This window comes from Panicum virgatum, chromosome 5N, assembly GCF_016808335.1.
Source record: "Panicum virgatum strain AP13 chromosome 5N, P.virgatum_v5, whole genome shotgun sequence".
Classification (NCBI taxonomy): domain Eukaryota; kingdom Viridiplantae; phylum Streptophyta; class Magnoliopsida; order Poales; family Poaceae; genus Panicum; species Panicum virgatum.
In genome coordinates this window covers 65,362,903-65,376,744 of record NC_053149.1, presented here as the reverse complement: position 1 = coordinate 65,376,744, position 13,842 = coordinate 65,362,903, and the positions used below count along the sequence as shown (strand labels likewise).

At 49.5% G+C, this 13,842-nt stretch overlaps 1 protein-coding gene and 1 pseudogene across 1 annotated transcript; both read right to left on the bottom strand.

Annotated features, from left to right (window-relative positions):
- Positions 1–211: 211 nt before the first annotated feature.
- LOC120672671 (protein NRT1/ PTR FAMILY 5.10-like) lies at positions 212–2,573 on the bottom strand. Its single transcript, XM_039953196.1, has 4 exons — positions 2,364–2,573; positions 2,053–2,270; positions 1,390–1,880; positions 212–1,303 (listed from the first exon to the last, which is right to left on the bottom strand). The coding sequence occupies exons 1-4, from the start codon at positions 2,476–2,478 to the stop codon at positions 454–456; spliced, it is 1,674 nt and encodes a 557-aa protein (XP_039809130.1). The 5' UTR covers positions 2,479–2,573; the 3' UTR covers positions 212–453.
- A 2,837-nt stretch (positions 2,574–5,410) lies between these two features.
- Positions 5,411–8,616, bottom strand: LOC120672672 (annotated as a pseudogene).
- Between the last annotated feature and the right edge of the window lie 5,226 nt (positions 8,617–13,842).

Here is a 13,842-nt window from a genome sequence, read left to right as displayed (position 1 = left end):
ACACACACAAGAATCTGCAGTTCTGCGCCAAAATTGTTCAGCAAGTTGGCAGTCCCGTGAATCAGAATGCTCTTCTCCGGACAGAATAAACAGGACCGGCCTAGTGCAAATCCGCAGCGTCCGTGCAGGGATTGTGACCGTTCGGCCATCTTGTGTAGCACAGAGCCGACTGCAATGTTTGTTGAGCCATACTCCACGTTCCCAATCGGAATAACGAAGTAGTTACGGTTTCTTGTTGTAACAAGATAGGAATACACAAATCAGGATCAAGAATACAATTCAAACTAGCTAGATCTTTTTCCAGAAGACTACTGCAAGCAAATTTAACCGTCATCCATCCTCAAAGGCAGTGTACAAGAACATATGAAAGCATCTGCAACCCATATAACTTTGGAATAAAAATCTGTACGAAGAACACCAATAGCTAGTTTATGCGCTTGACTGTCATGAAACTCAAGAGCTCATCTCATGCGCAATCATTCTACCCTTTTTCTTATGCACATAGGCTTGTGCACAGTAGATGTAAGCAGCGAGGCCAAAAGCACCGAGCAGTGCAAGAGACCAGTAGAAGTAATCGAGATGGGCTCGGTTAAGATTGTTGGAGAACCAGCTTCCCCCGGTGCTACTGGTCACCTTGTCGATGGCATAAACAAGAAAGCTGCTGCTGATGTTCCCTATTCCAGCTATGCTTATGTACAAAGCCAAGCCCATGCTGCGGAAACCATCAGGAACTTGGTCGTAGAAGAATTCCTGCTGGCCGACGAGTGCAACCGCATCAGCCAACCCAAACAGAATGTACTGAGGGACCATCCATAGGACGCTCATAGGAACAACAGCTCCAGGCTTATCCAAGAGGCCGTAGTCTCTTGCTAGCTTGAGCCTTCTCATCTCCACCAAGGCAGCAACAATCACCATGAGGATCATAATAACCAAGCCGGTGCCGACCCTCTGCAGCACTGTGATACCTGAAGGGTTCTTTGTAAATTTCCTAGCTATCGGAACGAAGATTTTGTCATAGATTGGAAGAAAGATCATGATCGAAGCGTTGCTCAAGTTTAGCAGGGAAGCAGCTGGTACCACTAAGCCCCCTATGTTCCTGTCCAGTGTGCTTGCCTGTTTAGAGAAGAAAGTGAAGCACTGTGCGCCAACAACCGTGTTAATCAGGCAGGTAGCCCATATGGGAAACAACCTGAGCAATGCTGTGGCTTCATGAGGATCATTCGAGCTGCCCGTGTCGCTATCACTAGCATCCACCTTCGGTGACGACGGTGTTGGCAGATCGCAGCTAGAATCAGCAGGTAATCTGCAAGGGAAAATGAGAGAATGTGGTTTCAGCATCAGAAGAATAGGTTCAGTGGGAGGTTTCAGACTTTCAGTAAGCTAGCTTGCCTTGAGTGCCATGCTGCAAGCCAACCACGAATCCATGCTGCAAACGGTTTGCCAACTTGGCCAAAAGGGTTTCCACTAGTCTTAGGAGGATAGAAGCGGTAAGTCTTCCTCGCAATACAGAAAACAGCAAGGGCAAGGATCATGGCAACACACGGGATCCCAAACCCAAGCTGCCAGCTTACGCTTTCTTGAATGTAGTTAAGTATGGAGACGGTAAAAGTATTGCCGCCATATGCAGCCCAGAACCACCAATTGAAGAAAGAGCTTCTCGATGCCAGTTCTTGAGGCTCATTCTCGTCAAATTGATCCGCACCGAATGCCTGGGCGCAAGGTTTGTGTCCACCCTGGGCAAACGCCAACAGATAGAGGGAGAAGTAGAAAAATGCCACTTGGCCAGACAAATCTGAGCATTCAGCTGCCTCCACCCTGCCTTCACACTCCACTCGCACTTGTGGCACAAGAACTGATGAGAGGGTGAGCATGGCCAGCCCCTGGACATGGGATCACCGGAAGAAATTCAGGATCAAGTGTTGGACCAATCCTTGCGAACAAGAACAGGACACTGCTGCAGTATCACCATGCGAAGTGATCGGACCAGGGCGATTTTGTTGCTCACTTCGGGACTGATGGCCAAGGTGAGGCAACACGTGTGTGCTTGCTTACCAAGATGTAGAGGACGGATGCGGCGACGACGGTGCGATAGCGGCCGAGCCACGAGTCGGCAACTGCCGAACCAAGCAGCGCCAGCAGGAACGAGGCGCCCATCCAGGCGTTGACGGCCGCCGCGGCGGACGAGGTGGACTGCCCGAGCGGGCCGGTCAGGTACATGATCAGGTTGCCCATGATGCCACAGAACGCGAACCGTTCCGCCACTTCCATTCCTGCAAGCACAGACAACAGGAGTTTTGGCCTTCGGCAGTTCGGCTTGCACATGCACCGGCAATTTGGCATCGCATGTTCTTGGAGTCCCGTACCGATGATGAAGAGCGCGGCCGGCCACCGGCCGGAGCTGCCGCGGACGGCCGGACGGCCGAGGTGGTCCACCGCAGCCAGCGGCGGATCTTGCCGTGGAAGGAGGGCCGCCTCCATGGCGTGAACCTGCAGCCTGGAGAGATGATTTCGGACAGCATATTATAATCCCTACTCTGAATACTTTAAACACAACATTGTGCAGCACGTTTGGCAGGGCTAACCTGTCAGCATCCTCCAACTTTAAAATCCCATCGAGACGGTAACAACTGCGGTGCACTACCAGCCGAGCAGGAGTCGCTGTACCTAACTACAGACAGCGACGGCATATTTCTGCAGCGGGTAATAACAGCGCCACGGCATCCTCCAATTTAAAATCCAGGTCTCGACTCTCGAACCTCGAAAGATTGGCCAGAATATGCAGGTGTTATCAAAATGAATCAAATACCGCACATGATCAATCTCAACAGACACGAGCAAATCAACAGAGGGGATAATTTCCCACTTGGCCATCTGTAGCCGTTGCATTGAAAAGTTTGCGCATAGCTTTTTGCACAGCTTCGAGAAAGCTGGCATTTTGCAGCCAGTCATTGTATCATGTAACTTGAGTACATATCAAAATTCAGCTCTCAAAAATGACATACACAGGGTATGAGGGAAAAGAGTAACCGCAACATCTGTGGATGACACTGTATGACTTGTGTTGACATTTGGAATAATATCCCGGTGCCTATTCAAGTAATCGAGTCTTGAAGTTTGAAATCATGCATCTCTTGACAGTAAGACGTGTCTCAAGAGAGCACATTGAACTCATTAGCTCTACCATGTAATATGATTTTATTGTAGTGAATAAAATCCTTGAGCAGGATACTGATGATAGCACCTCACACGAGTAGTAGAAGTTCTTTTAAAAAGTGAAAACGATGAATCGGACGATGCTAAATTCTCCAGGCACCAAAGAGCAGAATTCTAAACTCTTGTCTTTATTCTGAAATCATCTAACGTTTGCAAAAGGGTTTAGTGATAAGGACCTTCTTACATCAGTTCCACTTGTTTCTTCAAGTGTATAAACCGCATCAACAGATCCCCTCACAGCTGGATCTTGCACATATATTCCTGATCTAGTTGTCCTTGTCATCGGCACAGTCGTCCTCCTCGGTGCAGTCCTCGTCGTCGGTGATCTCTGTATAGTCGGCGTTTTGCCCTGATTGTCTTCAAGGAAGTCAACGAAGGGATTGTGGGGATTCAGTATCATGTATTCGACGAGCGCCGGCGGCACAATCGTCTTGACCACCTTCTTCCTCTTCTTTCTGGCACCTGCCGGCTGGACCTCCTCCGCCGCCTTGCGATTCTTTGCAGCCCGTGCAAGCTGGGTGCGGGTCCACGGCACCTTAATGCCTTGCTTAAGAGCCTCCGCCTCCAACTCGCGATACTCTCGAGCCCGTATCTTCTTCCCGCGATCAATGAGAGCCTTCTGCTCCTCCTTCAGTTTGAGGATCCCAGCCTCCAACGACGCGCTCGCTTCCTTCATCTTCATCAACCGCGGCGATATCCTCCTGAGGTCAATTTCACCGTCCGCCGTCGCCCGCGATCGAGCCCGAACCTCTCCCAACTTGCTCATCGCCCCGAGCCCAAACTCTTTCTCTCGATCTTGAAGCACATCGAGTCTAGATTTGGATTACGAGGATGCGGCGGCGGCTATGGCTTTGGCCACGGAAGGGGAGGACAGAGAGGGCAAACGGGCCAGGTCTGCCCAAACTCATTTGGCATGTTTGGGCTTTGGCCACGGAAGGGAAGGACAAAGGCGTTTCCGGCGTTGGTTATGGCCATCCAAGATTGGTGGGCCATCCAAGATTTCCGGCGCTCGGAGCGATGGCCCGCCCATCTGCGCCCTGCGATACGTCTTGGGCCAGCCCAGCTTAGTTTTATGGGAAAATTCGATTCATGCCACCACAACTCCGTGAAATTGGGTGTCATGTTGAAAATCATGCCACTCAATGGCATGGATTTCAACATGAGATCCAATTTCAAGAAATTGGAGTGGCATGGATCCAACTGACCCTAGTTTTATTTGGTCATGGACAGCCCAACATTTATTGTTGTAGCGCACGTGAGTTGCATTGGTTGCCAGCGGCATCCCACACATACAGGGTCTTTTTAAACAAACGTATTTCTAGGTTGCTATAAGAAGGGAGTAAAACCATCACAACTTGGCATACACTATCCGTTTTTTAATTTAATTTGCACCACTAATTTTTTTACGAGATATATAAAATAAAATCCCTGAATCATATGTTTTGAAATATTTTTTAGTTTTCTAGCAACTTATAATATGTTTATATTATGTGTAGTAACTATTTATATATTATGCATGTAGCAATTTATGTGTAAATATGCCAGAAAATTATTTACATAAATTGCTACAATACTTTTTTTTTCTCAAATGAAGTATCTGTATAAATTGCCATTTTATCTCTATACAAGTTGGTACATGATCTTTGACATAAGTTGATATATGTATGTCTACGTAAATTTGCTACTAGACAAGCAAGCATACAACATAAGATTCTATAACAAAAGTTAACACATTCTTTCTATATAAGTTACTACATCATCTCTATAGAAATTGTTTTTTCAGTTGGTATATAAGTTTGATCCATAAATTGCCACATACTATACAGTATAACTTGCTACTATAGGTACAACATAAGTTGATAGTTACATAAAACAGCTTCGAAACATATGCATCATGTGCCTAGTTTTGTAGATCTCATCATAGGGATCACAATGGCGTAATCGGATTTGAAAATGGATTATTAATGAGAGAGTAATGATCAATTAAAGAAAAAGGAATCATTTTTCTTGATATCAACAGCTGCATCATCTGGGAAAGCGATGTCTCCACATATCACATAGCACACTCATGAGTCATGTTGCGCCTACGGGCCATGCAGTGGTTGTGTTAGAAGGGGATAGGTCGCGTGATTCGTGTTGGCACGACCCGTCGCGCGATAGCGTGGTCCCTCATGTACACTTGGTGGAATCTGTGAAATGAGCGCAGCGGAAGGATCTTTCAAGGTGAGGAAATCCCTCACAAACAAGTGTTCATCGTCATCAAGCAAAATGAATGAAGTATTGAACATAATTAATCTCAACAGAGCAAACTGACAGCGGGGAGAATTTCCCGCTTGGCCATCTGGTGCCGTTGCATTGAAAAATTTGCGTATAGCAATTCCAAGATCATATCATAGCTTTCAAGATTTTTGCACAGGTTCGGAGAGAGCTGGCATTTCGCAACCAGTCACTGCATCATGTAGCTTGACTGCTTGAGCATATCAAAATTCAGCTCAGAACAGAGATGACATAGGGAAAAGAGTAAGTACAGCATCTATGCTGATGACACTGTACGACATCTGTATTAACCAATGATAAGCTGCAAACCATCTTCCAACCTGAGCCTTTGAAGAACTTCCACAAAAGCCTGCCATGACGACCGAGATGCATCCACAAGCGCTGCTCAGGCATATTTTATTCCTAATGGGTATTGGTAGACAATCACTGTACCAAAAGCCCGTGCCCCTTTTTCTTGTGGGCATACACTCGTGAAAAGTACAGGTACGCAGCCAAACCAAAAACATAGCACAGCCAAAAGCCAATAGAAGTAGTCAAGATGCCCTCGGTTTAGATTGTTAGAGAACCAACCGTCTCCTTCCCTACTGGTCACCTTGTCGATTGCGTACACAAGAAAGCTACTGATGAAGCTCCCAATTCCAAATATGCTCAGGTATAAAGCAAGGCCCAAACTGCGTAAACCATCTGGTACTTGATCATAGAAGAATTCTTGCAAGCCCACCATTGTGAACACGTCCGCTAAGCCAGACAGAATAAATTGAGGGACAACCCACCAGACGCTCATAGGGATTGTGACCTCAGGTTTGTCCACTAGGCCACAGTCTCTTGCTATCCGGAGCCTTCTCATCTCCACAAGGGCTGCAACAATCATCAGGATCACAGAAATAACCAACCCAATTCCTATTCGTTGCAATGTCGTGATACCACAAGTGTTCTTCGAGTATTTCTTAGCTAGCGGAATGAGGATGCGGTCATATATAGGAACAAAGATGATGATTGACACACTGATAAAGCTTTGAAGGGTAGCAGCTGGTACCTGTAAGGTACCTATCCACCTATCTAGTGTGCTTGCTTGCTTAGTGAAGAGTGTCATCCATTGGGCAAAGACAACTGCATAGATCAGACAGGTTGCCCCTATCGGGAGCAATTTAAGCACTGCAACAGCATTGTCAGAAAAAAAATTTGTTTCTGCTTTGTACTTGTCTCCCTTGGATGATGATGCTATGGCACAGTGAGAATCATCAGATGATCTGCATGCCCCAAAGGGGGGAAAAATAAGGTCATGATTTGGAGAGAAAGAGCTCACTAACAGTTCGAAAAAAGGCTTACTTTGGTGCACACCAGCATCGAATCCATGCAAGAAGCGATTTAGCAATATATCCAAATAGACCTCTGCTATTCGTTGGAGGATAGAAGCGATACTTCTTCGTACCAAGCCAGAAAATTGTAAGAGAAACAGCCATGGCAATGCATGGGATTCCGAACCCAAACTGCCAGCTTATGTTATCTTGAATGTAATTCAAGATTGAAACTGTGGCAATATTGGATCCATAAGTACCAAAATACCACCAATTGAAGAAGGAGCTCCTTGACGCACATTCTTCAGGATCATTCTCAACAAATTGATCAGCCCCAAATGCTTGCACACATGGTTTGTGGCCACCTTGACCACAAGCCACCACGTAAAGTGACACATAGAAGAAAGCTAAATGAATACCCATCCAGGATACAGAAGAATCCACATTATCTTCAAATTCCGACGGTTGTTGTGGCACAAAACTTGATGATAGGGGGAGCATGCCCAGTCCCTGAATGGCCAATACAATTCAGCAAAAGTTGCATATAACCCAGCAAGCTGAATGTCATTTGATTTCAGAAAAAGTGACGCGCAGCATGTCGATTGGTAATTTTTCCCAGGCTCTTTGAATACTACATCAAGCACCAATTAAACAAACCAAACAATTGTGTATGCCTCTATGGTAATGTTTTACAAAATGTGATTATTCAAAATAGCAGAAAGTTTAGTAATTTGATCCCAATCATTTGGCTCCGGGGCAAATTTTATCCAGTGATTTTTAATATTAACTGTCCATTCAAGAGTCAGGAAGTTGGACAGAATTAACTTTTGATAGTGGAGTTTGATCTTTTTTAATGGAAATTATAGGATTGGAGCCCACAAGTTCTCTTATCTGCTTCATGCCATCCAAAGCTTACATGGAGCAAGTCGTGAATAAACTGACAAGATAGTTTGTCATGAAAAAATGAACTGACAAGATCAATGGAGTTATGGAACTACATAAACTATTAAACTCCATCGAGTATCCAAAGGTTTAGCTCCAGAGGAGCAATTCTAGCAAAAGTTTAACGGACTCTATTCTAAATCCATTTATAGAATCATTGTTCTTATCCCATTTATAGAATCATCGTTCTTACCCATTTTGAGTCATTTTCCTTATTCTATTTTTAGAATTATTGTTCTTATCCCATTAAGAAGCATTTATAAATTCAGAAACAAATTCCAGCACGCACATGGATAACTCCAGTATTAAGTGCATGCTAGTAGCACTTGCGGCTGCCTAAAGCGTACCAGCGTAGTGCCTACTGCAGCTGAGTTATGACTGAGGAAGTTGCCTACAGCCCGTTCCCTGTAGCAGTTGAACGCTTGAACCCAGGGTAAATGTTGGTGCTAGCAGCGAATCAAAGATGACAGAATACAGAGCAAACCAGAATGTAGACGAGGGAGGCGCTGATGATAGCGCGGTACCGGCCGAGCCATGAGTCGGCGACGGCGGCGCCGAGCAGCGGCAGCATGAGCGCGGCGCCGCTCCAGGCGTTGATGGCCGCGGCGGCCGACGCCGTGGACTGCCCGAGCGGGCCGGTGAGGTAGGTGATCAGGTTCCCCGAGATGCCGGAGAACGCGAACCGCTCCGAGATCTCCACCCCTGCGGCAGACGGCACGCAGGTTAGATTGCGGCAAGAGAGACGGCGACGACGGCCCTGTTGACTTTCTGGGTACCGATGATGAAGACGGCGGCGGGCCCCCGGCCGGTGGTGCGACGGGAGGCCGGCCGGCCGAGGTGGTCCAGGGCGGCCGCTGAAACAACCCGGGTTTTCGAAAGAAGAACCCGAATCCCTGTATCGTCGTGATACTCCCTGGATCAGTAGCTATCACATACATAGCTCATTTCAGGCAGTAAATCAGTTCATACTCACTTAAAACAAGTTCAAACATGGATTTAATTATTACAAGATCCATAGGATCTGCAGTACGAATTTATTACAAGCCCATTGGGCTAAATGGAACAAGCAGAAAACGGAAACGGTAGCCGGTCTTCAGGCCATCCTTCATCTCAAACTTCAACTCCACAGGCAGCACTTGAGCGTAGCACGGGCTTCTAAGTCTTCAATCGTACCATCCATCGGTGTTGGCGTCGAACTCCTGATCGGATCCTGCATCTTGCCAAACTATCCCCAAGGACGGGATAGGTTCACGTCACCATCCATATGCAAGTTTTAAGTGGATGCAAAGGTATAAAAAGTAGCCAAGGATAGGCTGAGGTTTCCTATGCAAGCACAAGTATTTATAAATATCTACACATATCCATAATTATGTCTCTCACCCATCCCAGGTCGGTGCAGGAACTCCCTCTCCCTGCACCTCAGCTGACTCCAGAGGGGGTAGTGGACTAGAGGGAGGTAGAAAGCTGGGTTTACTACTCTAAATGATGTAACAAAAAAGTAGAAATATACATGACCGAGTACGCGGCTATACGTATAGTTTTCACCCTGCAGGGGTTGTACACATGTACCCACTCGCCCTGTCGCCAGCCAGCAGACAACTCCGACTGACTCCAAGGCACCGGTCTACTGAGAACGGGACTAACCGCTACGACACCATCCTGTCCCCCCAGGTTGGGATGCATCCTCTCGCAAGAGGTCGCCCTGGAGTTGTGTGGCCCCACCCCTTGCCATCCGGAGTTTATATAAGGCCCATGCTACTCCCGCATCGGGCCTCCCCCGCACATACCCTACTTCTAACAGGTCTGGTGACGCGCATAGCTAGCTCGGACCGGGTCCACCCACATAATGGACAAGTGGTGTGCACGTTTACAAAGTCCCACAAATCATAGTTACCGCATATGTCCATAAGAGCCGGGGGCACGCAGTCCTCCGCAGTGGTCCGCCAAAGGCACCCATAACAGGTATTGCCTCTCCTTGGGCACCCATAACAGGTATTGCCCCTCCTTCTCTTCTCTTCCCGCACCCGCCACAGGTGCTCCCCAGAATGTGCCCAATACACATTCCCGGCCAGTAGCTTGCCTCCGCTAAAAGCCCTATCTCTGGCTCCTCACAAAGTAGGTCTCATGCATGCCAAGACTATCATATCATGGAATTCCCATACCCATACACTCTCATAGTAGCCAAGGCATCCAAGAATCAATCAAGGTATAGGGATGCAAGGAATACGGTATAAGTAGGCCATGCAGCCTTATCTCACACACACACAAGTAAAGCGATAGCAATTCTAGCAAGCAATGCCTAATAGGAATTCAAGTCGTAGATGGATGTGAACCTGAGTGCTCCTCGTAAAACTCCTGGGCCTCCTGGTAGTCCTGGTCGTCGATCTTCCCTTCAGCAGTAGGACCTAATCGTAATTACGGATTACTATAGGGGTCAAAGTGCAAAAATGCACAAAACTACTCAAATAAGATCCAACTCACAACAAAACCTGCTCTAACGCGTAGATCATGATTTTAGAAGAATTATGAAACTGATTTCATAATTTTCGGAGCTCCGGTTGATTTATTATGATTTTCTGAAGCTTAAAACAAATTCTAGAATTAAATAAAAGTTTTCAGACAAAGAAAACACTCAGTCAGCCACGTGGCAGCCTCTGGGCATGCCACGTGTCATGCTGATGTCAGCATGACGTCAGCACGAGGTCAGGCTCCACTGACGTCATCATGACGTCAGTGTTGACTTGGTCAACATTGACTAAGTCAACGGTCAACAGGTCCACGGCCAGGTCAGCGGGGTCCGCGGTCAGTGGGGTCCACCAGTCAGCCTCATAGAGAGAATGACATGTGGGCCCCGCGTGTCAGGTCTGGTAAAAGAAAAAGAAAAAGGGAAAAAGGGGCGGTTGTGTTCGCGGGCTCAAAAGATGTCAGGACGGCTCGGCGGCCCAAGATCTCGGCTTGGCTCGATCCGTTCCGCGGCTCGGTGTTTTGGGCTAGCTTCAGGGAGCGGCTCCATAGGCCGGCTCAAAGTCCCAATGGCTCGGCTTCAACGGATTGGGCCGGCTCAGGTTGACGGCCCATTTCTTCTTTTCTTCTCCTTTCCTTCTCTTCACGGGCTGTCTTGGGCCGGCGCAGCACGGGAGCGTGTGGCCGTGTGTGCTACAGGGTGTGTGCCAGGCGGAACAGAGAGGCGGCGGTCCAACGGCGAGGTCCGGCGGCAGAGCGGAGTACCGGTGACGGTGAGGCTTCTCTTGGCGGCGACGGCGGCTGAGACGGCGGCAGGGGCCAAGGCGAAGTAGCGGCGGAAGCGGAGACGGCACAAGGTCGGGCTACGGGCAGCGCATGCGCAGGACAAGGCCGGCACGGTGGTGGCTTGGTCGTGGTCGCCGACGGCACGGCAGCAGAACGAGGGTGGCAAGAGGACGGGGCGCAGGTCGACGGTGAGGCCAAGGCGGCGGGACGGATCTGCTCCGGCGAGGCGAGGCCAGAGCAGGGCTAGGGCGAGGCAAAAAGGTGTCGCGGGGCAAAGGACGGCGGCCAACGGGCAAGGGCAAAGCTTGGCGCGGCGGTGGCACGGCCACGACGTGCGCGAGGGTGAGATCCAGGTGTGTGTGTTCCCGTGTGCCCTGCAGGTGGCGTGTGCGCGCACTCGACACGGCGCGGCCTTGGCGTGGCAGGCTGGTGCGGTGCGTTTGTGGCCGGGGCTTGCCTGGCGTGGCGCAGTCGTGTGCGGAGCTGGTCAAGACGGAAACAAACGAAGGCCAAGGCACGGGCAGGGACTGGTTCCGCGGCGCGGGGTTCAGGCAGCAAGGCGGGGCAAAGGCCCGTGCCTAGGTGCCAACACACGCGCGCACGCACGTGACACACGCACGGCGTGGCCGCGGCGGTGGGGCTCACCGTGGCGCGCCAAAATGCTGCGCCCAGGCATGGGTAGCGCACGCACGCACGCACGCGGGCACCTACCTTCCAGGGCCGCGGTGTGGCCATCCCGAGCGGGCTCGGTTCGGCGGCGCAGAACAGGGGCGATGGCGGCTGCGAGGCTATGGTGGCGGCGCGACGGGTCCCTGCAACGCGCACACAAAAGGGGATGGAGGTCCTAGGGACGGCTAACGGGGTTCAGGGAAGGTCGGCGTGGCGGCGGCTCACCCGTCGGGCTCGGAGAAGACGGGCTCGGTGCCTCGGAGAGGCGAAGCAGGGGACGGTCGGGGCAGTGCAGGACACGCAGCAACGTTGGTGGAGCCGTTCGGGCGCAGGCTTGGCGAAGCTCCGGCGGGTGGCGGCGTCCTCCTCCCCCCGGCGGCGATGGCGTCCTCTTCCCCGAGCTCGGCTCCTCCTCTCCTTCTTCCTTCCTCTGCTTCGGCTTTCCCCTTCTCGATTGGAGGCGGTGGCGGAAGGGAAAAGAGCCCGGGGCCTAGGGTTTGCGCGGAGGCCGATTGGAGGCTTTATAGGCGGCGCTCGGGCTTGGCTTGGTCCTCACGGTGGCACGGACGCCGAGGATTGCACCGCGGATGGCGGTTCGCGGATGGGGCTACGTGGCGCGCATCAAGGGCCTCCGCGGCGGGGCTTGGCGAGCAAGGCAAGGGGGACAGGGCAGCGCAGTTCGCGGCGGGCGTCTGCTGGCGTGGCAGGTGAGGCCGTTGTCCCTCCTTGGCGCGGAGCGGAGGCACGCGCGCGGGCAGGTGAGAGCAAGGGCGGCGTCGTCGCGCGGAGGAGAAGAACAGAGGGAAGGGAAAGCTGCCGGTGGGGACGGTTCGTCAGCGGCACAGAGAGAGGGGTGAGGGGGTGTGGCGCTGGGTTGGGCTGCGCGGCGAGCTGGCCCGCGATGTGGGCCGGCGGGGTGTGCGGCTTGGGCCATGCAGGCCAGGTTTTAGCAGGCCGGTCGAAGGGTTAGGCTGGGCTGGTTGCAGGCTTCGGGTTGGGCCGGCGGTAACGGGCTGGCTGGGTTGGCTTGCTGGTCTAGGGGGTTAGCAGGCTGGTGGGTTTGGTTAGGTCTTGTTAGATGGTTGGGTTAGATGTTAGTTGGGTTTTGTTCCAAGGCCAAGTTAGAGGTTAGCATAGATTTCAAATTTGAATGGCTCAATTCAAATTTGTAATCCACACAATTTTCAAACAAGAGATATAAAATCAAATTTCAAATAAACAAGGTAGATCCAAAAACTCCAAACAAAATCCAAAGAAATCACACTAGCATTAGAGTCCTTATAATTTGTTTTTAATTTACTAGGAATTTAGAGGGAATTTAGAAGGCAACCTTATATTATCCTAACTATTTTCACATTCACACAAAAAGTTTTTGAAAACTAGCATTTTTGGGAATTATAACATTCCGTAAAAATTACGGGATGTTATAGCCGCCGGCTGCGGGAGCAGCAGGAGGGCCTCCACCTCGGCGTCCATGATGAGCGGTCCCACTCCGCCACTCCCTTCGTATCCCCGGCCCTGCTCGCCAGTCATCGGCTCATCGCCTCGTCGGCTGTCTCATAGTACTATCGTTGAAAACTGAAAGGGCTTTGCTGTTTGGTTTGGGCTTCAGCCGAGACAGGGAAAGGCCTCCTATTTAACTTGGACTGACTTTGCTGTCTTTTAGTTTACTAGTAGGGTGCACGTGCGACATCGCACGTGTCTAAAAAATAATATTATAAAAAATAATTACATTAAATTTTAGTTGCAACAAACATTTTTAAGAAACTATATATGGTGAAAACAAGCAACGGGATCTAAATTATGGTGAAAATACACAAAATATTCAAAACATATAAAATATATAATTATAAAAACATCCTAATATATAATAAGTTTATTATTTGGGATTACTTTTGTTTGCCTTCCAATATCTATATGGTTTTTATTTGGGCTTTTCTTCATTTCTTTTTCCCTCCGTTCGCTTGGTTGTTGCTATTATTTTGGACGTACTGAGGTACACAAAGGTACATGCCTGCTCATGGGATTGTCTTATAATGTTGCCCATCCTAGCATATGAAGGGTGAAGGGACCTAGCATATTATTTGGCACCTAGCATATGCCATAACCACCAGAAATCTTAAGGCTACCTCTGAATGTCAATTACTACAAAAATTCTGCCCATTACATATGAAGGGTGAAGGGACCCATTGAT